Source organism: Pan troglodytes, chromosome 7 (assembly GCF_028858775.2).
Source record: "Pan troglodytes isolate AG18354 chromosome 7, NHGRI_mPanTro3-v2.0_pri, whole genome shotgun sequence".
Taxonomy (NCBI): Eukaryota; Metazoa; Chordata; class Mammalia; order Primates; family Hominidae; genus Pan; species Pan troglodytes.
In genome coordinates, this window is record NC_072405.2 from 27,184,259 (window position 1) to 27,207,866 (window position 23,608).

At 39.4% G+C, this 23,608-nt stretch overlaps 1 protein-coding gene across 18 annotated transcripts in view; it reads right to left on the reverse strand.

Annotated features, from left to right (window-relative positions):
• The window catches only part of PSD3 (pleckstrin and Sec7 domain containing 3), a 728,752-nt gene that overhangs the window by 345,969 nt on the left and 359,175 nt on the right, over positions 1-23,608 (reverse strand). The window contains exon 1 of one of the 18 annotated variants that reach the window (XM_024345062.3): positions 12,126-12,247. The exons of 16 other annotated variants lie outside the window; for them this stretch is intronic. Coding sequence is in view for 1 of the 2 variants with exons in the window: in XM_024345061.3 (XP_024200829.3) it covers positions 11,798-11,828 (31 nt within the window). In the remaining variant the exon portion in view is untranslated. Of the gene's footprint in view, positions 1-11,797; positions 12,248-23,608 lie in introns of those variants that run through there. One more of the 18 variants, XM_024345061.3, reaches the window with a different exon arrangement.

Sequence of the window (23,608 nt, forward strand, 5' to 3'; positions counted from 1 at the left end):
TGTGTTAAATAGCAATACCTCTGAGAGTACATGCTGTTTCATATTCCATGTTGTAAAATAATTTGAAATATATACACTTTTTTTTCTTTTTTAAAGACAGGATCTTACTCTATCATCCAGACTGGAGTGTGGGAGTGCGATCATAGCTCACCGCAGCCTCGAACTGCTCGGCTCAAGTGATCCTCTCACTCCAGCCTCTCAGGTAGCTGGGACCACAACAGGCGTGCACCATCATGTCCAGCTAACGTTTTTACTTTTTGTAGAGATGGGGTCTCACTGTGTTGCCCAGGCTGGTTTCAAACTCCTGGCCTCAAATGATCCTCTTGCCTTGACCTTGGGATTACACACATGAGCCACCATGCCTGGCCTGAAATATATTCTTAAAATTAAATCTGAATCAAGTGTTGATGGAATCTAACAAGCACTTCTCTGGGATAGTATTTATAACACCTTCTACAAGACAGAACTAATAAAATGTAGCTTGCTTACATCTGAAGAGGAAGTGACTTTTCAAACAATGAATTGAAAAAGATGATAGCTAAAAACAATAAAGAGCCTTCTTCCTAGGGTGGAATATTGACATTTTATGTCTTTCAGTAAAGAATGCAGTAGGTCTTTTCATGGTTCCACCTTTTAAGATTCAGGCATTTTTAGTATATTCACAAAACTGTACAACTATCACCACGATCTAATTCCAGAACTTTTTTTTTTTTTGAGACGGAGTCTTGCTCCGTCACCCAGGCTGGAGTGCAGTGGCGCGATCTCGGCTCACTGCAAGCTCCGCCTCCTGGATACACGCCATTCTCCTGCCTCAGCCTCCCGAGGAGCTGGGATACAGGTGCCCATCACCACGCCTGGCTAATTTTTTGTATTTTTTTAGTAGAGATGGGGTTTCACAGAGTTAGCCAGGATGGTCTCGATCTCCTGACCTTGTGATCCGCCCGCCTCGGCCTCCCAAAGTGCTGGGATTACAGGCGTGAGCCATGGTGCCTGGCCATTCCAGAACATTTTTATCACTCCCAAAAAGAAAACCTGTATCCATAAGCAGCCACTCCCCATTTCAGCTTTTCTCAGCCCCTGGTAACTACCAATATACTTTCTGTCTCTATGAAATGGTCTGTCCTGGACACTTCATATAAATGCAATCATACAATATATGGCATTTGGGGTCTGGCTTCTTTCACCTGGCACAAGGTTGTCGGGTGTACTCATGTCATATCATCTATCAGAACTTCATTCCTTTTATTTTATTATTTTTTACATGTAAAGAGAGACAGGGTCTCTCTATGGTTCCCAGGCTGGTCTCAAACTCCTGGTCTCAAGCAAATCTCCCAGTTCAGCCTCCCAAGTAGCTGGACTACAGGTATGCGCCACTGAGCCTGGCTGAGAACTTCATTCTTTATTATTGCCAAATAATGTTTCATCATACGGGAGCAGTCTTTTCTTTGGCCATTCATCAGTTGATGAGATATTGGAGTTGTTTCCACTTGTTGGCTGCTATGAATAAAAAATGTGTACATAAGTTTCAGGGTCTAAATATATTTTTTCTTTTCTTCCTTTTTTTGAGACAGGGTCTCACTCTGTCACCTAGGCTGGAGTGCAGTGGGACGATCATGGCTCACTGCAGCCCTGACCTCCTGGGCTCAAGCCATTCTCCCACCTCAGCCTCCTGAGTAGCTGGGACTACAGGCACAGGCATGCGCCACCATGCCCAGCTAATTTTTCTTTTTTTTTTTTTTTGGCAGAGATGGGGTTCCACCATGTTGCCCAGGCTAGTCTCGAACTCCTGGGCTCAAAGGATACGCCTGCCTCGGCCTCCTAAAGCGCTGGCATTACAGACATGAACCACCGCATCTGGCCTAAATATATTTTTTATTCTCTTCTGTATATACCTAGGAGTGAAATTTCTGGATCATATAGTAAACCTATGTCTAATATTTTAAGAAACTGCTGAACAGTTTTCCAAAGCAAATGCACTATTTACATTCCTACAAGCAATGTCTAAGATTCTATTATTGTCTGTTTATTGTTACAGACATCCTAGAAGTGGTATCTCACTGTGATTCTCATTTGCATTTCCCTAATGACTAATTATGTTGAGCACCTTGTCATGTGTTTTTTGGCCATTTGTGCATCTTTTTTAGAGACATGCCCATTTGATGGCTGAATTATTTGTCTTTTTATTACTGAGTTCTAAGAGTTCTTTATATATTCTGGACATAAGTTCTTTATTAGATGTACACTTTGCAAATGTTTTCTACCATTCTGTGAGTGGTCATTTTTCACTTAACTGACAGTGTCTTCTGAAGCACAGAAGTTTTTACTTTTGCTGAAATCCAAATTATCCGTTTTTCCTTTGGTCTCTTGTGCTTTTTGTATCATATGTAGCAAATCATTGTCTAAACCAACGTCACAAAGATTACTTTTACGTTGTCTTCTAAGAGTTTTGCAGTATTTGCTATTACATTTAGCTCTCTCATCCACTTTCAATTAATTTTCGTACACGATGTGAAGTAGAAATCCAACTTCATTATTTTGTATGTGGATATCCAGTTGTCCCAGAGCTGTCTGTTGAAAAGACTATTCTTTACCCATCAAAAAGCCTTGGTGCCCATGTCAAAAATCAAACATATACATATATTAATATATATGCAAAGGTTTATTTCTGGACTCTCAAGTCCATTGAGCTAGATGCCTATCTTTTTTTTTTTTTTCTTTTTGACAGGATCTCACTCTGTCGCCCTGGCTGGAGTACGGTGGGTGGGGCAATCACAGTTCACTGCAGTGTTGACCTCCTGGACTCAAGCGATCCTCCCACCTCAGACTTCCGAGTAGCTGGGGCTATACGCATGCACCACCATGCCTGGACAATTTTTCATTTTTTTTAAGAGACAGGGTCTCACTACATTGCCCAGGCTGGTCTTGAACTCCTAGGCTCAAGTGATCCCTCCCGCCTCAGCCTTCCAGTGTCGGGATTACAGGCATGTAGCACCACACCTGGCTAGATGCCTATCTTTATGCCAGAATAACACTGTCTTCACTATTGTAGCTTTGCAGTAAGTGAAATCTGGAAGTGTGAGTCTCCTCCAACCTTGTTCTTCCTTTTTCAGGTTGTTTTGGTTACTCTCGGCCCCTTGAATTTCCCATTACTTGTAGAATCAACTCGTCAGACAGCTGTGATTTTGATAGGGGCTGCAATGAATCTATACAGTACTGGCTTCTTAACAGTATTACTATTACATCTTTTGTTCCATGACCATGGGCTGTCTTTTCACTTATTTAATCTTCTTTAATTTCTTTTAGCCATTTTTTTAATAATTTTAAATGTACAGATTTTCAATTTATTCCCCTAAGATTCTATTTCTTTTGATATTGCTTTTCAAATTTCTTTAGATCATTCAGTAGCCATGTATAGAAATTCAGTTTGTTGCTGTATGTGAATCTTATATCCTACAACCTTGCTTAACTTGGAGCATATAATAACATATTTGTAGATTCCTCAGGATTCTACATACCAGATCATGTCATCTGTGGATAAAAGCTTTACTTCTTCCTTTACAATCCCAATCCATCTTTCCTAATCAAGTCTCTGTCAACCCCCTTTCACATGTTATACCATTGCCTCTAAACTGAAGTAGGAGGCAGCCCATGAATACCCTGAAAAGATTTGTTCTAATCCTAATACACACTGGAAATAAGCTTAAGCATACATACATTCTGAATGCATAGACATACACACGCTCCTTTGCCTTTGTTCAACTTCCTTTCTCTACCTGACATACTTTTTCTTCTCATTTCAACATAAATCAGATTATCTTCACTTTTCAACCCTAAACCAAATCCCCTGTCCTTAATTAAGCCTTCCCTTGCTCACCAACTCTTGAAAAAAGTCCTCTCCTCTGTATAAATAAATGTCAAAAAGACTTTTGCTGTATGGTATATATAGTGTAAATATACAAAACAAATAAGCATAATGTTACTCACACCTTAAAGCTTCCAAAGGCAATAATGTTTAACCCATCATGAAGTGTTTTAAGAAAACTGACCATAGTGACTGCTGAAGCTGTATTTATAAACTACACGAAAACATGTAACAGTGAAATCCATTCAACAAAGGGAAGAAAAGTTAAACTTAGACACTTGGGAGCCCACTTTGCTTTAACAGTTTCAACTGCCCTCTGGAAAAAACAAACAAACAAACACACACACACACACACACACACACACACACACACAAACACACACACACACACACAAACTGAACACTGGCCCCAAGAGAAGCGACCAAAAGATATCAAGGGGCCTCAGAGAATTCTGATAATTCCTTCACCCCATTTTTAATAGTTTTCATTGAAATGTCCCTCAGAAAGGGGCAGCAAATTCAACAATTGTGGGCAAGTGCTTGTGAAGTCTGATATAACAACTTGGCAACCGGTCAAAGAAAACGAGGTCAGATAAGAGGGAGAAAGGGCAAGGCAAAGCCCTGCGTGACAGATTGCTTGCTTTACTATTAAATACTGGAGTAGTTTCTCGTGGTCTGTGTTTACTGTTCTAAGAACTGGAACAGACGGGGGGAGACAAATGTTCTGAGAGGCGAAAGGACCTGACCAAGGTCAATAAAATGATGTTCAATAAAGTATTGTTTTAGAACTGTAAGTCAGGACTAAATTTCTAGTCTTCTGTCTCTCAGGAGTAAAAGCCTGGGAGAAACTCAGGGACACTGAACTGTGAGAGACCACCATTCATCATTGTTTTTTTTTCTTTTCTGAGATAGGGTCTCACTCTGACACCCAGCTGGGGTGCAGTGGCACCATCATAGCTCACTGCTGCTCAGCCTCCTCCAGTGCTTAAGTGATCCTCCAGCCTCAGCCTCTGGAGTAGCTGGAACCACAGGCATGTGCCACCTCACCCGGCTAATTTTTTTATTTTTATTTTTTTGTAGAGACGGGGTTTCCCTATGTTGCCCAGACTGGTCTCGGACTCCTGGGCTCAAGTGATCCTCCCACCTTGGCCTCCCCAAGTGCTGGGATTACGGCGTGAACTAACGCATTTAGCCAAGACCATCATTTCTAAGAGCAGTAATGTTAACAAATATAATGAAGAATAAAACCAGAAGTGTTCTAGTTGTAGCTTCTGGGTAGAAACAGCCTTCATCATCATGTCCCTAAGGATTCAGCATAACAGCAAGAATTTCCTTTCAAATAAGGCACCCTCTGTCACACCCCATGAGCAGTTTATTTTTGCTGTTTGCATTGGTTATCACAACTTGACTGTGTTGTTAATCCTGACCTTTTATTTAGAATTTCTGATTTATTCCTTATGTTTAAAAATTGGGACTATATGCTAAGATAATTTTTTAAAAAAAGACCAAATTACCGTTTTAAGATTTTTTTAAGCTGCTCCCTTGTAAAATAGGGCCTTAGATACTTCCTATTAAGTGCCCATTGTTTCCAAAATTCATTCACGCATTCAGCAAATATTGATTACCTGCTATGTACTAAACACAGCGGATTCAAAACTGAGTATTTCCAGAACATGAAAAGTCTGTTTGGCATGTTAGAAAGCTCGCCTTGGTGGAATGTGAAGGATGTGTAGCAGAGAGGGCACAAGCATAGACTCAGGAATAACCACACAGGCTTCTGGCAATAGTACAGGTGAGAGACGGTGAGTGCTAGAGCCAGAACAAAGGCAGAATAGACAAGAACAAAGATGCAAGGGGTGCTGCATCTCCCACGACACTCTACTTGGACCGGCATCCATGCCCCTCATCTCCTCATCTCCTCTGCCCCATTGAAATGGGGCAACTCCTCTGCCCCACTGAAATGGGGCAAACTCCTCTAGTTTCAACATGGCTTCTTCCAACTGCTGTGAGCTCTTACACCAAACCTGAAACTTGTTAACACTTTCCCTTTCCGTCTACATCTATTACTAATGTAAGAATCCACTGAAAACATTTCCCCTCCAGTGAGCCTTCCTGAATTAGTCCTACCTGAATTTGGTCTTGTATGTGTGACAAAGGGACTCAGGGACTTGTTAAATATAAAAAAAGAACTTTAGCACTTACCTAAATATAAACCACACACTAGTAGAATGTGAATTAATAAAGAGTTCATACTTTACTGCGTGTATTTTTCCCCTTAAGGAAATGAAAATGTAGTGTAGAGTGTGGAGGAGGGAAGAGAGAAGAGTTTTCACATTCATGTGAAATACATGTACTTTTTGGAGGTATCTATTTATAGTCCATTAGAAGTCATACTTTTCTATCAGAGACTTTATCTGCTGCTTTGTGTATCTGGTTAGATTCCTAACAAGTCGTGTTTCCTGTTGTTTAGCAAAGATGCTTTTCCTGCAATGACATATAAACCCACTGATTTTTTAAAAACCTTTTTTCTTTTAATTTAGTATATTGAGAAAGAAATGAGATACATTTGAATGTTAACAAGATGAATTTTAGGAGTGCTTTGGGTTATATATTAAGTAGTCATCTGTTTCTGGAACACAGGGACAGAGCTGTAATAAAATGAAACGAAATAGAAAGAAATTTCTTCAAATTGTGGGAAAATAAGCCTGTTCCATAAGATTGGCTGCAGAAAAACCAGGGTCTTTCTAAGAATTATCCTGTTTGAGGAGCAGTAAATCAAACAGGTTTTCTTCCACTCTGGCTAGCAAACTCCTGAAAAGACAATAGTTCAAGAAAAACAAAATATAAGAACTATTTGCCACATCTACCGTAGACTCGGTCACTGTAAGCTGAAATTTGAACCAGATAAAACCGTTTTCATGCGGGATTCTCAGCAACAGGACATACGTTTCCCCAGACTATATGGCAGTCACATCTATGCCTAGGTTCCTCAGGAGAGCCACGGTTACGGATTCTACACACATATATTTTCTAGAACCTGGGATCAGTCATGCCATTTTTTAGTAAAAGGTTTTTGTTTTGTCTTGTATTGTTTTGTTGCCACAAAAAGATAAACTCTAAAAGGCAAGAACTTTATTTGCTTTCTTTACAATTATATCTCCAGAGCCTATAACAATTTTACCTAGCAAAATGGGTCTTTTTGTTGAAGCAATCAATTATGAATGTCCCGGAACCAATAGGATACCAATTAATAGAAGGTGAAAGCCAGATGAGGTGGCTCACGCCTGTAATCCCAACCCTTTGGGAGCTTGAAGCAGGAGGTTCGCTTGAGCTCAGGAGTTCAAGACCATCCTGGGCAAACAGGGAGACCCCTCCTCTACAAAAAATTTAAAAACTTAGCCAGGTGTGGTGGTGTGTGCCTGTGCTCCCAGCTACTTGGGAGGCTGAGGTGAGAGGACTGCTTGAGCCTGGGAGGTTGAGGCTGCAGTGAACTGTGATTGTGCCACTGCCCTCTAGCTGGGACAACACAGCAAGATTCTGTCTCAACAAACAAACAAACAAACAAACAAACAAAAAACCTTAAGACAGAAGCAAAAAATCAGCCTCCTTCAACATAAGCAAAACACTATATGTTAGTGTCACCCAAGTCCTACCCGTTGCTTCTAAGTCCAGGCTTGAAAAGGATTCGGGAAACAGTAGGGCGCTTCCTGATATTAGAGCCAGTTCATTCTCTCATTTACTCAGCCAACATTTCTTGTGGACCATGAATGCATCAAGCAGCAGAGAAAAGGGCAACAAACAAGAGCAACTTGGCCTCTGTCATCAAGGAGCTTACAATCCAGCAGCTCCATCTATATATACTGTCTGCTCACAAACAAAGTTCAGGCAGTGGTAAATTTCAGTGGAGATAATCTCAGCCTATTCTAGAATTCAGCGTGATCCTACATGAGCTAATACCATTAAGTATAAATTTCTCAGTGGATTTCTCTCTAACACTGTGTTGTCCAATTTGGTAGCCATATCCACAGAAGCCTATTTACATTTACATTTAAGTTACTTAAAATTTAATAAAATTGAAATTGTAGTTCCTTAGTGCTCCATACCATATGTAGCTAATACCTACCATACTCCACTATACAGATATATGGATATATATACACATATATATAGCTTATGTAGATATATATATACACACACACACACACACACACACACAGATATCCATATATCTGTATAGTGGAGTATGTATGTCTGTATAGATACCTGTATATTTCTGTATCTGTCTATACACAGAGAACATTTCCGTCATCACAGAAAGCTCTATTTGAAAGTGCTGCCCTAGAGCCTTTCTACTCAGTGTGGTCTTGATAAAGCAGCATAGATATCACCAAGGAGGCTTGTTAGAAATTCAGACTCTCAGGCACCACCTCAGACATTCCCAATCAGAATCCTGTTGGTTTCTAACGAGAATCCCAGAGGATTTGTATACACGTTACAGGATGAGAAACACACCTCCAGAAAACTACAATATCTACAAGTCATTCTGATTACATTTAATACCTACTTTTTTATTTTAAAAGAGATCATAACTGCCTGCCTCCTAACTCAGAGGTCCAACTGTTCAATCAAATAGACATCAAATAAAGTAAGTTCCAAGAAAACAATCTCATTACTGCAAAGAGAAACACTTGATCATTCTGGTCTGGGTTTACCCTCGAATTAGCAAGTAACCTCGGTCCCTTTCCAAGAGAGGAAGAGAATTGCCTCTGCTGTAATATGACCCCTTCTTGATTTTATAGCTCATAGTAAATTTCTCTCACAATGAATGGCCAATGACTCTCTACTTACACAAAAAGATCATAAAATAACTGCAAATGTAAACTTGACCATTAGTCAAAACCTGTATATTATTATTTGTACACAGCCTTAAAAAAATTACTTTGGAGCTTAAAGAAATGGGCTCAGGGAAGGGTAAGGCCTTTTCAATTTTTAAAAACCAGAATATTTTCCCAAGGTTTTTAATGTTCATATCTTTGGATGCATTGCTTGTAAAATAGAAATGTACGGGGAAATTCAGTCTGATAAGATACTATGGAGAATGCACTAAGGGTCTTATAATCTATTTCCTATGACTATAGTTCATCGGATTTTCAATCCTTTATAAATTATGGCTAACCCAGCCACTAATAATCTGTTTTCCCTCCTTTCTACATGTGATATTCATAAATGCAATAACATCTTTGGTGTTCTCTGTTCCCTAATGAATACCAGTTAGTAAACACCTTAAAACATATTAATATTTGTTAGTACAAGAAAACTATAAATTAGTAAGCTATTTTAACACTAGAAAATTTATAGAAGCAAGCTTAAAAACACATTCCCCTCACTTGTCAGAAAGGAATTCAGTTCCAAAGACGAGGGCAGGAAAAAGAGTGACCACTCTGATCCCTTAGTGTGAAATTTCATAAATCTGTAAGATTGGAAGATAAATGCTTAATTTACAAAACAAATATAAAGAGCAAGCCTTGCAGAGTTAAAAAAAATCTCAAATGCATTTAATTTATAAGTAACTATAATCCTTAACTGTAATAATTATCAACATTTTTACGTTTAATAATCAATAAACTTCACCAGCAACACAGTGATACATGACTCAAATTTGCAATGCAATAGTAAAATTTGTATTACAATAAAACAAGAGGATAATCTAACCCATTTTGCCCAGCAATAGAAAATAAATTTGGTATGATAAAAATAACTGAAAAATGAATATGAGTAATGAGAATTACTAAATGAGTAATCTAAATACATTATATTTTAAGACACTCTCTTCACCCTAAGAAAAGTCACGTTTTGAAGAAAACTACGGTATGTAATCCAGGATGCTGGCTATTGTCTGGACACTGATAATGCTAAAGGCACAGATATTTAAGTTGTTTATGTGTTAGGAAAAAAAAAAAAAAAACAGGAAAAGGCCTGCCAACCACTACACAAGCTTCTAACGTGTGCACACGAACAGAAAATATTCCATTAATTGGACACGCTTTCCCCAAGTGATTAATAGTTACAGCTGTGCTTACGGCAAACTAAATTTCACATACTAATGATTCAGAACCCAATTTTTCTTATTCAGCTCTAATCCCTAGAGAAATGATACTAGTTTACCATTCAGTCAATTTCAGAGGCAGCTCTGTGAGCTAAGGAGTGGCACCGCATACAGCATACCAAAGGGAAGCTTGAGTGAGACAGGGAACAGCCCATTAATTTTAAACCGAAGTCTCTGCAACTGTGCAGAGCACTGTTACCTGTTACAGAGAAGAAACACTAAGCTGTAAGAGCTGAATTTGAGCTCATCTTTAAAATTGCCGTTTTTCAAAGCTGGTTTCCTTTTTCAACCAGTGGGGTTCTCCACTCTTGTCTGCCTCTCTTTGTCATAACTTCTGGTTTTTTATATCCACATCTTGTGCTTCTCCTTTCAGCCTTTTACCTTCTGATCAGGGATGCCCCTCTGATTTCATCCATTCTGTCCATTTTCTACGATCCTTTCTGTTGGGGAATCCATACTTTTAAAAATCCAATTGTAAAATTTCTCTCTTTACTGACTCTTTAGTTTTAATTTTATTTTTAAAAGCCAAAAAAAAGTTTAAACTAAACTTTTAAATAACCCCACAGTCTCGCTCACAGCAAGCTTTCTTCTGCTAAAATTAACACAGATATGGTAAGATTAATATAAACTGTTTCTTATATATGTAGGAAATATTGGGACATTTAAGAATTTGATGTTTCAAAAAACCATACAATTCTTTTAAAAAATAATCATGAATGCCAAGCAGCTGGAGTTCTTCGCAGTGATGATCAACTACAGCTGTGGACTTCTTTAAACTTCTGTCTATGAAGACAGATGTTAGGTGCAGTGGTAAACACGCCACCTCACTCAGCCTCCAGTGTGTAGCGGACTCAGGACTCAGCTGATCCACATTTGCAGCCAGTAGTTTTCATGCTCAATAAGAGACCCACAGTTTCACTAAGGATTCAGGCTACAATCTGACATAAACAATTATCCCAAGTATATCTAGAAATGCAAATTTTACAGAGAGTTGAAAGTCAGTTTCCATGGTGAGAGAGAAATAAATCTTGAATTACTATAAAAGCGACACTTTTAACAAACAGGAAAAACACATCCCTGTGTGTAAACTGAGATACCTGTTACAAACTTCCAGTAAAGATTCTATCTCAGCCTCAACTAGCGTGTTTCCAGAACATTTTTGGTGCTACCTTTGAGCTAACCTTGTTCCCTTCAAGGCTGTTCAGATACTAAGCTGTACTTCAGGCACACAGATGGAAAGCAGTTTGAGCTCTTTAAGAGAAACTCCTCCCCTATTCCCATCCAGCACTACAACATTATGTCTTTCTAAAACTGGAGGGGTAGCCTGTTTTCTCTCTTTCTGTCTATATAATATATCACAAACAGGGAGCAGACATAGGGTGACAGAATTGTGTGTTCCCAGGAAAGCTGCTGGGGAAAAAAAAAAGAAAAGAAGTAAGATTACAGGTAAGAATAATATTCTGCTTTCTATATAAAAATAAAAATTTTGAAAAACTCAATGTCACATGCTGAAATCAACATTCCAGGTAAAGCCAGGTGAGGTGCTGGGCATAGGCATTCACAGGGCAGCCGGCATCTCTCTGATGACTGGGAATTAAAGAATGGTTGGCGTGGGCATCCCTGAATAAATGCAAAATGCTCTCCTCTCTGTCTGGATTCAGCAGAACCTGGTCTAGCCCCAGGGGTCTCCTACTGGGACGCTCGAAAGACAAGACTAGTAAGCAAAAGCAGTCAATAATACAGACGGATACTTTCACAGCAGCATTTAAAAGAAATAGATATATAAAAATATATTTGCCTGCATAGACCTACAAATAGAGGTTACTCACAGAGATTACTGTAGCTCCAGCAGTTACCCATTGATCATAGAAAATGCCCAGTTCATCAGTTTAACGCTTGAGAAAAGTTAGCTTAAAAAGAAGCAAGCTAATTCAAAATATGCTGTTCTAGTCAACTGGAAGCAAATTAGTTTCAGATTTCCTGGCAGCCCCTTTTGCCCTGCACTGCACACGGTGATGGAAATGGAAGCACTTTGAGCACTTGGAACCCGAGCCGAGAGGAGCTGCTGCCTCAGTCCCTCTCACAAAGGCGGAAGCAGCCTGTTCTCCCGTTTGCTCTCCCTGTCTGCCTCTGCCGCTCTCTACCTTGGTAGCTTACCGAAAACAGCCACCGTAGGGCGTTTTTATATTTGTGAAAACTACTTCCAAGGAGATAATTGAGATGCCGGGAGTTAGCTTTAATGTAACCATGTCCCCCAGTGCAGCAGCAGGAAGCCCAGCAAAGGCTTGGAGAGGATTGTACCATCCTGGGTGACATCAGAGGTGGGGCTGTCATCTTAGTATTATGCAGCATTTTCTCTGATGCAAGAATGACACATGGGAAAGAGATGGGTAGGTTCTCTTTAAAAGGGTTTAATTCTTGTATTATTTTAACGGACAAGGGAAATGCAAACACATTGTTTAAAAGCTGCCACAGAATGACACAAATCCTGCTTTGCCAGTCCTTATCTCACTGCTAAGTGATGCTGCCATTTAAAGTCATTTTAGTGACGACTGTATCTTGTTCCTGTGATTAAATTAATATTTAATGGGTGATTGCTGTTACTTGGAAATGTGACATGAGAAGACTCAAAACCAGTAACATCCATTTTTAAATATGAAGCCATAAACTTTTATATCACTTACAGTACCTTGGATGTATACAATGCCTTTCAACCCAGTCTCAGTATAAAAGCACCAAATGTAAAAACTAATAGTTTTATACATGAGAAAAGTGAAGTGAGGTGGAAAGTAGCACAAGATGAGTAAGATATTGTAATATTATTGATCCTTAATAGTGATAATGGCTATTAATACAAATATTAAAAATAACATGAAAATTCCAATCTTCTGTAACCCTAATATTTCCAACCAGTATGAGATGCATGGGCTGACAATACAAACCACTTCACAGTTGCTTTTATTCATTCCATATACATTTACTGAGTGCCAAACAGGGTGCTGAAAAATGTGTTCGGTTTAATTTGGAGAACGTTTCTGATAAGTAATAATATAAGCAGGATAGAAAGTATTTACTTATGTGCCAGGCACTATACTAAGCAGTTTTATTGTATTAATTCATCTATTTCTACCAGCAGCCCTGTGGGATGGCTACTATGATTAACCCATTTTATAGATGAAACTACTAAAACTCAAGAGAGGTGTGTGACTTGTCCAAGATCACACGGCTAATGCTGGCACAACCAGGATTCAAACACAGGCAATGTGCCTCTAAAGTCCACCCTCCCTACCCCTAAGCTAAAGTGCCTCCAGGGGGATTCCTTGCCAAGTAAAAGAAGTCTAAAGAAAGAATATAATTTTCAGGATTCAGAACCATAGCAAGCCAAAAATATCCACCTCTCAAGAAGCCTGGCCCAAATATAAGAGGATATAGATGAGAGTGTGCACCTAGAGACAGCACCAGGGTAGTGGAAATACACCCAGAAACAGAAGCTCAGTGCCGACTACCGGCGTGACCTTGGGCCAACGCCTTAAAACTTTCCAGCTTTAGCTTCCTTATCTCTGAGCTAGAGATGTTTAAATTACAGATCAGTATAACCACGTGGTTAAAGCAAACAATCTCGGCTATTAATCTGGATTCCGTCACTTTTCAATTATGTTACCTTGAGCAAGTTATTTAACCTCTGTGAGCCTCAATTTCCATCTGAAAAAAAAAAACGGGAATAATAATGGGGTTTTCTGAGGACTAAATGAACTGTACATACAAATACATAAAGCACTCAGAGTAGCAACCAGTATAGAATAAAAGCTCAAGGTTTTATTACTGATACTATAATCACTATGACTTTTAGTAGAATTACATTTTTTATAAAACTACCCACTTCCCTTTTCAAAATCCTCTCAAAGAAGAGCTATTTTTTGAGTTGGTTTCAACAGCAGAAAGGACAACCTTTGCTGGCTTCATACAAGCACTAACCAGTCCGTGAATCACCAATTCCCTATGAGATGTAAGCTGGATTTGTTGGGCAAGCCTTCTAAGACCGCTCCTTCCAAGGGGAGGAAAGAGGGGTAAGCGCCCTTTTGTTCTCCCTCTTCCTTATGCCTGGAATTCAGAAGATGGAGCTGGAAGTGAAGCAGCCCTGAGGAATTGTGAGCATCCCATAAGCTAGCGGGGCAAAGCCGAAAGCACCCCATACCCACCACAGACCTCCTACCCCCACCCACCATCTTCACATGGGGGAGAAATTTACATGGGTCAGGTTACTGAATTCAAGTTTTCCAAATGTCTATAGCATATCGCATTAGGCTTTAGTTAACACTTACTTTGACTAACCCCCTAAAACACCATTTCAAAACGTAAAGCTCAGAAATAAATTACTTACATGTTCTCTAGTCTTTTACAGCACCATCTCTTAAAAACATGCACAAAAACAGCACCTGCTTAGCAGTGCCATCTTCAACTCCTCAATTGTTTCGTTTTGTTTGTATTGATTATATTCTCTTATTCTCTGTGTTCTTGATACTCCCGTATTTGGGGCCTTGACTGTGGAGAGACTGTTCCTCCCTGGGCTGGCTAATTCCTAGAGACAGAAAAGACCCCTGTGCGAGCGTGCCTGTGATATACAAACCAACCAATCCAGAGCCACAGCAGGTAATATTCCCCCATCCTAAATCACCCAGGCCCAGGTCCTGGACAACTGGGGGCCATCCCTATAGCCCAAAGCCTGCCAAAATTATTCAAACTAGCCAATCTTAAACTTACCCAGCTTGGCTACCCTGTCTTGCCCGTTCCCTTCTGAAAAAACAAACAAACAAACGAACAAAAAAACAATAAAGGCTCTGGGCCATGCTCCCCCATCTCCCATCTCCGGCTCCCATCCCAACCTGGTGTTTCCCTGTGATCCCGTGCAATGTACTGAGCCTCCTGTGTCTAAGGATCTGTAAGCATAAACCTCTTTCATAACAGTCATTTCCATGTCTGGATGTCTCCCCATACCTGAATTTTTAAAAACCCCATGTACAAATTTTAGAACAAAATTTTGGGAGGAACAAATGATTACTCACTAATTATCAGGAACAAAATTTCAAATGCACAATGTATTTCCAGACTCGAAAGTCACTAGTGCTTTCCAAAGTTTAGTTTGGAAATGACAAACTATAGGTAATAAATTTTTATTTGATATAATGTGTTATTTCTAAAAAATTTCAAATAAAGTAATATAAACAGGCAAGCAAGCTATTATTGTCCAACCTGATATAAGATTTTTAGAAATACAACTTTTTCACAAATCAAGACTGACTGCATGATATCGAGTTTTATTATCATAACATCCTCTGTTTTATTGTTACCTTTTTTTAAAGCACGGGATCCACGTAGGAGACAATAAGATTACTGGAGGAACTGGTAACAATAATTCCTTATGTAAAGTAACTTTTCCTTCATTGAACAAGTTCCAGTAAACAAGAAATCAGTTTTCCTAGCTCAATTTAATACTTTTTCAGTCTGGTTCTTAGATCTTGAAAAAAAAATTCAATGCCAATTTAAGGCTTATAAAAATTGAGTTTTTGTATTTTAGTCTGTTGTCTCCATTACCAGGTACATCTAAATGTTCAAGCTTAATCTAGAGACAAAATCAGAATTCCAAGAAGATATTATGTGAAATAAATCCAAGTGAGCCGAGAGGAGAGAGGTGAAAAGCCAAAACCTGTCAATAATGATAGTCATGCCAGAGCTCTGTACTCTAATACGCTGTTTTGAAAAGAAAACAAAACCTCAAAAGTGAAATTTAACTTATAAAGGGTATACATACGACCCTCCCGGTAAGCTTGTTGGGAAACATACAGTATAAAAGGTTTGTATGCTGGAAACATTACATGTAATAAAGAGGTAATTACAAGTCACCTGCAAACCTCTATAATTGTCCTAGAGCTACTTCACAGATGAACAAAGTAGCTAAGCTCATTGTCTTGAGTTACTGAGTGTGATCCCTCTCAGCACAGAAGTGATGTGTGTTCCCTGCACTGCAAACTGCACTGGGGGTAAGGGTGGGGGAGGGGGAACAAAGAGAAAAGGGGTCGAGTGGCAGAAAGTCACAATGAACATTTTGAGATTCCTGTCTTCCAGGGACCAAGCAAGATGCTTTTCACCTCTCAGGCCTCCCCTGTCACTTTCTAAGAAACTCTCTACCAGTTTCTGTGTCCTAACCCAGCCTGTGATAGAAAGGAAAGATCAAAAAAGAGCAGGAAGCAGATCTCACAGCAGGTCTCTGTCAGTCCCTGTTAACCCAGAGCTTACTATGGATAATGCTTGCTACATCACAGACACCCAATTAATTGTTTCATTTAATCCTTAAAAACCTCCCTACCAGGTAGATATCAGGTATACCTAAATATAAGGCAACTCTAAGTAACTGTTAGGTACTCTATAAATTCCAATGGGGCAAAAAGTTATTGGCCATATTGAATATTTAAATTTTTAGGATGGATGAAATAATCAAATGGCTCCTTATAATATTTTATTATGTTAATTTGCATATATAAAATCACATAATACATTAAAACAATAAATAAATGCGTTTTCGTTCGCTTCCACTTCAGGAAATGATTTTGTTCAAGATTTTCATGTGTAATTTGTCATAAGGATCTTTGCTACGACTACAGTCTCCTTATCTTGCATCTTCAGTTCTAAGTTATTTGAGATACAGCAATTTTTTAAATGTGTGATGGAAGTTCTATCCTAACCTACAGTATCCATTCACTAGCAGTGATCTGAACATCACTTACTGCATGTATGACCTAGAAAAGTCATCTTTAAGAAGCTGGTTTATCCAACATCCGACACCTGCACCTCCGAGAGCACTTCCCCAGAAAGAATTACTAAATGTGTGTTCAACTTGTTTTCTCCCTCTTTTTACCCTGTTTTAGTGATCTCCATAAGCATTCCAAACTGACATTATCTATAGTTATTTCAAGCTCATATGTTTTCTCCAAAGAATTCTTTGTTAATCAAAATAATCAAAAGAGGATCCCTAATACAGAACACTTTAAGAACTTAATGTAAGACCACTCCCTCTCTTCTGGTATCTTTTTGAGAAAAACATCCTCACCCTAACTTTGGGATATATTGAGTATTCATTCCTTTTTACAAAAGAAGAATATAGAGAAAGTTTAGGCAACCTGAAGCATATAGAGAAAGTTAACCCAACACACAGTTAAAAGAATAAGAAGCAACCCTCAGACCAAAGTTTACAAAAGGGGCATTTAGTTGGCAGCCCACATGTGAACATAAAGAAGAGCCAAAGAGAACAAAGTCACTCTTTTACATTATTTGCACTTTTTTTCTAGCACAGTTGGAGAATTTTAATCTTTCTTTCCCTATTGATTGTTTGCTGTCACTTACTTACAATCACACACACACACATACACAAACTTTATTTTCTATTAATATAAACCATATAAACTTTTTTTTTTTTTTTTTTTGGAGACAGAGTCTCGCTCTGTCGCCCAGGCTGGAGTGCAGCGGTGCTATCTTGGCTCAATGCAAGCTCTGCCTCCTGGGTTCATGCCATTCTCCTGCCTCAGCCTCCCGAGTAGCTGGGACTACAGGCCCCTGCCACCACGCCCAGCTAATTTTTTGTATTTTTAGTAAAGACGGAGTTTCACCATGTTAGCCAGGATGGTCTCGATCTCCTGACCTCATGTTCTGCCTGCCTCAGCCTCCCAAAGTGCTGGGATTACAGGCGTGAGCCACCGCACCTGGCCATAAACATTTTTAATGAACACACGATGTATCATCAGTAATACAATTTAGTCATTGTTGAGTAGTCTGGGTATTTCCAGTTATTTCCAATATTATCCTAATTTTCTTTTTTTTTTTTTTTTTTTTTTTTTGAGACAGGGCCTCACTCTGTCATCCAGGCTGGAGTGCCGTGGCGTCATCTTGGCTCACTGCAATCTCTGCCTCCCAGGTTCAAGCGATTCTCACACCTCAGCCTCCCAAGTAGCTGGGATTACAGGCATATACCACCACGTATAGCTAACTTTTGTATTTTTAGTAGAGACGAGTTTTCACCATGTTGGCCAGGCTGGTCTCAAACTTCCGGCCTCAAATAATCCATCCACTTCAGCCTCCCACAGTGCTGGGATTACAGACGTGAGCAACCGTGCCCAGCCCCTAAGTAAATTCTTATACTGACAACTGGATAATATGATTCAGAATGTAATCAAAATATTAGTCCAACTGATGCAAATGAAATAAATGTCCAAGAAGTCAGTGATATGTATCTGTTTTGTGCACTATTGTATCCCCATGTCACTGAGAACCCCAGAAAGTACCAGCATCAAATTGCAAGGTCAAGATGGCATAAAACACGGTTGCATGTACTGGGCAAGAAGCACTTTGATGGTGCGCTGAGAAACTGCTTTCGCCATGTACTGAGCCTGGGATGGAATCAGAATCACAGGGTGCGGGGTCATCATGGGAGCAGGAAGCAAACAGAGGGACGGGCTTAAGGGGCTGACCTGAGGGGTTTATATAATATACCTCCAAAGAAAAAGCAAGAGCAAGTTCTGGGGGTAACTGAATCTCCCTAAAAGTAGAAAAGTCACTAAGCATCCAAATGGCATCTAAGTGGGCAGCAGGAACCAGCCAGAAGGGCTCGATAAACTGTACTTATCGAGTTGATTTCCGGCTAGCCTTTGGTTAAATTAGATTTGTAACTCTAAGCCGTTTCTTTTTATTTATTTTTTCTTTCTTTCAGTATAAGGTTTTCTTCAAACAGTCTAGTTTCGTCTCAAGTATCAAGTAAAGTGAAATGTATCATTCCACCTCTCTGTAGGGATGAATGAGGGTATCGGTGTGCTAGAGGGCAGGGAAGCAGGATCGGAACTCCAGGCCCAGGCGCAGGAGCAGAGCACAGTCTGGCCAACTAAAGGAAAGGCAGGGTAAAGGATTTCTTTTAGAATCCCTCTCTCTCACTGGCTCACAGGCAACATGCTCTCCCAGCTGCGGTTCTGCCACGGCTGCCATTCTGCTCCATTTCCTTGGCCTGTTGTACTTCTCCCACTCCCCTTTAGTGATAGGTGAAGTCCCAGGGATTAGTTTTTCACCTGCTGTTGTTCTTATTTCACATTCTCTGCCTTTCAAAATGCAAGAGCTTGGAAGCAATATCTATCATCCAATCAACACACCGGTGCGGTGGCAAATGTACCCTAAGTCAGTCAATATATATAAATTGCTTAAAACAGTGCCCAGCACATAGGAAATATTCAGTAAGAATTAGCTGTTATTACTACCAGTGCTGGGAACCAGCCTTTGCTACATTACCATGTGATTTGGGCCAGTAATTCTGCCTTTCTTTTCCAGCCTTTTGTACTCACTACAAAGTACATTTGTACTCCCAGGGTTTTGTACAATTAATTTTGAACCTAATTCAAACAATCACTGTAGGCAAACAAGATGCTTACTTCACGGGTTTTTGTAAGATTAAAATGACAGAAGTCATATGAAGCGGCACATGAAAACCTCAAAATGACTAAATGTAAGGCTCTACATCAATAATTCCATAGCTCTATGATGATAATTTCAGGTGTCCAGACCTGACATCTCCCCTAGGCTTCAGGCTACCTCACAGTTCTGTTGCGTGAGAAGGAATCACCAAATAGAAACTATTACACAGGAAAAGCAAAAGATGTCAGTAATTTAGTCCATTCAGAAGCAACTATGTCAATCAGCCAGAACAGACATCTGAGGCAGGAGTCTAAACTTGAACTGGGATAACAGAACAAGGAGAGATGAAAGCAAGATAACTGTAGATCAGATTGTATTCTTTTAACCCCAAGAATAAAGAAAGGCAAATACAAAAGAAATCTTACCAAGCAGAGTTAACCATCTCAAAGCTACATTCCCATCTGTCTTGACAATCGGAACTCCCACCCTATGATAATAACGTAATGAGAAAAAAAATACAAAGTAAACCATAACCAGGAGAAGCTCACACATGGGCTAGTTAGCTCACTTTGCAGGAAGGTCTGAGGAGACATCCGGAAGGGACAAGTATCTTATGTTTTGAATGAAAGGGAAGGATCTGAGCTTTGTATGAAGTGGTAAAGCTCTCAAGAGAGATTTTGGGTACTCTGTCCTGTGCATCTCTCACAGACAGTGGTCAAGTCATTGCCAGTGACAGGCCATGCTGTTACATATCTACATTATCTCAGAAGGCCACCCCACCCTTTGAAAGACACAACGGAAAACAGGAATCCTGCACTGAGGACAGAGTCTCTCTTTCCTGAGATCCTGTATGTGCTCTTGGCAATCAAGGAAGCCTGCTCTCTGAACTGTGTGCCCCCTGCACCTATCATCCCCTGGAAAGTTGGGCATGTCCAGAGAAGCAGAATAAAGCAAAGAGTCAACAATTCCCAGCTGTCTGGCAGATGCCCCATGTCACACATTTAACATGTCAAAACCAAAGTGATTGCCTTCCCTGAAAAACTAGCTCATGGTGAAGAATTCCTATTTCAGATGCATCATTAACATCTCCTGTCACTTTACTGCCAACTTCAGAGTCATCATATCTCCCCATATCTACAGTCACCAAGACTATCATGACTTTCTGAAAGTCTCATGCATTTATGCATTTATATTCCTATCAGAATCTCTTCTCTACAGTGCATACAATTAGTTTCGGAATTAAATGCCAACCCTAACAAGTCTTCCCTCCTCAACACTGGTTCATATCTTCCAATCCACTCTAAGCAATTTTGCTAGATTAATTTTCCTATAGCACTTTTCCTTTTTTAATTTCTGACAAAAGCACAAAAGAAACCTGTGTGTTGGGGGTTTTTATTATTACTCTTAGTTTACAGATAGTAACTGCACATGTTTATAAGATACAGTGTATTTCCACACACATATATGATGTGATATGATCAAAGAACAGTAATTAGCATATCTAACACCTTAAACATTTATCATTTCTTTGTGTTGAAAACATTAAAAGTCCACTCTTTCGACTATTTGAAAATATACAATAAATGTTTGTAAATTATACTCACCCAGTCCTGCTATAGAATACTAGAACTTATTCATCCTAGCTAGCTGTACCTTTGTATCCTGTATCCGTTAACTAACCTTTGGCTATACCTACTCCCCTTCCCCTCCACACTTCCCTGCCTCTAGTAACCACTATTCTACTCTACTTCTATGAGATCAACTTTTTTAGCTTCCACATATGGGTGAGAACATGCGGTATTTATCTTTTTATGCCTGGCTTATTTTACTTAACATAATGTCCCCAAGCTAACTCATCCATGTTGCCATGAATAACAGAATTTCATTCTTTGTTACTGCAAAAGAGTATTCTATTGTGTGTATATACCACATTTTCTTTATGCTTTCATCTGCTGATGGACACATAGGTAGATTCCCCATCTTGGTTATTGTGAATAGTATTGCAATAAACATGGGAGTGCAGATAGATCTTCAACATACTGATTTCCTTTTTTCTGGATATATACCAAGTGGTAGGATTGCTGCATAATATGAGAGCTCTATTTTTAGTTTTTGAGCAACTTCCATACTGTTTTTCCTTAGTGGCTATACTTTTATTTTATTTTTGAGACAGGGTCTCGCTCTGTCGTTCAGGCTGCAGTGCACTGGTGCAATCTTGGCTTGCTGCAGCCTTGACCCCCTGGGATCAAGTGATTCTCCCACCTCAGCCTCCCAAGTAGCAGGGACTACAGGCACACACCACCACCTCAGCTAATTTTTGTATTTTTTGTAGAGATGAGGTTTCACCAGATTGCCCAGGCTGGTCTTGAACTCCTGAGCTCAAGCCATCTGCCCACCTCGGCCTCCCAAAGTGTTGGAATTACAGGCGTGCACCACCATGCCTGGCCTCCTTAATGGGTTTACTAATTTACATTCCCACCTACAATGTGTAAGACTTTCCCTTTTCTCTTAATCCCACTAGCATTTTTTTATGTTTTGTCTTGTTTTGTTTTGTTTTGTTTTGTTTTGAGACGGAGTTTTGCTCTTGTTGCCCAGGCTGGAGTGCAATGGCATGATCTCAGCTCACTGCAACCTCCGCCTCCCAGGTTCAAGCAATTCTCCTACCTCAGCCTCCCGAGTAGCTGGGATTACAGGCATGCACCACCATGCTCGGCTAATTTTGTATTTTTAGTAGAGACTGGGTTTCTCCATGTTGAGGCTGGTCTCGAACTCCTGACCTCAGGTGATCCGCCCACCTCAGCCTCCCAAAGTGCTGGGATTACAGGCGTGAGCCACTGTGCCTGGCCTATGTTTTGTCTTTTTGATAACAGCCATTCTAGCTAGGTTGATATAATATCTCATTATGGTTTTGATTTGCATTTCCCTGATGTTCAGTATTTTTTCATATACCTGTTGGCCATCTATATGTCTTCTTTTGAGACGTGATGTGTCTGCTTATTGAAGAGACTGTCCTTTTCCCAGTGAATGTTCTTGGTGCCTTTGTTGAAAATGAGTTGGCTATAAAGATGAGATTTATTTTTCTAGGTTCTATATTCTGTTCCATTGGTCTGTGTATCTGTTTTTATGACAGTACTATGCTATTTGGTTACTATGGTTTTGCAGTATATTTTGGAGTCTGGTAGTGTGATGTCTCAAGCTTTGTTCTTCTTGCTTTGGCTATCCAGGGTATTGTGTGGTTCTAGGCAAATTTTAGGACTGTTTTTTCTATTTCCGTGATGAATGACACTGGTACTTTGATAGGGAATGCACTGAATGAGTATACTGCTTTTTGTAGTATGGCCATTTTTACCATATTAATTCTTCCAATTCATGAAAATGCAATGTGTTTTTATTTTTGCATATGCCCACTGCAATTTCTTACATCAGTGTTTTATAGTTTTCCTTGCAGAGACATTTCATTTCCTTGGTTAAATTTTTCCCTAGATATTTTACTTTTTGTAGCTACTGTACCTGCAATTGCTTTCTTACTTTCTTTTTCTGCTATTTGAATGTTGGTAAACAGAAACACCACTGATTTTTCTAAGTTGATTTTGTATCCTGCAACTTTACTGAATTAGACTGTCAGTTCAGAGGTTTTTATTTTTTATTTTTATTTTTTGAAGCTTTCACAGTTTTATTTATATAAGATCATTTATCTGGCTAAAACTTCTAGTACTCCTGAAAAAAATGGAGAAAGTGGTCATTCTTGTCTTGTTCCAGAGCTAGAGGAAAAGTTTGCAGCTTTCCCCAGTTCAGTATAATGTTGGCTATGGTTTTCTCATATACGGCTTTGACTGTGTCGAGGTATGTTCCTTCTTACCTAACTTGCTGAGAGTTTGATTAAAGTGCAGTTTAAATCCAATGTTGCTTTGTTTGTTTTCTGTATAGATGATCTATCTGATGCTTAGAGGGGTGTTTAAGTGCCCAACTATTACTGTCCTGTTTAAGTGCAATTTAAATCTAATAATATTTGCTTTGATTACCTGGGTGCTCCAGTATTAGGTACATATACATTTATAAGTGTTATATCTGCTTGCTGAATTGATCCTGTTATCACTGTATAATGGCCTTCTTTGTCTCTTTTTACATGAGTTTACTTAAAGTCTGTTTTATCTGATATAGGAACGACTACATTTGCTTGCTTTTGGGTTCTG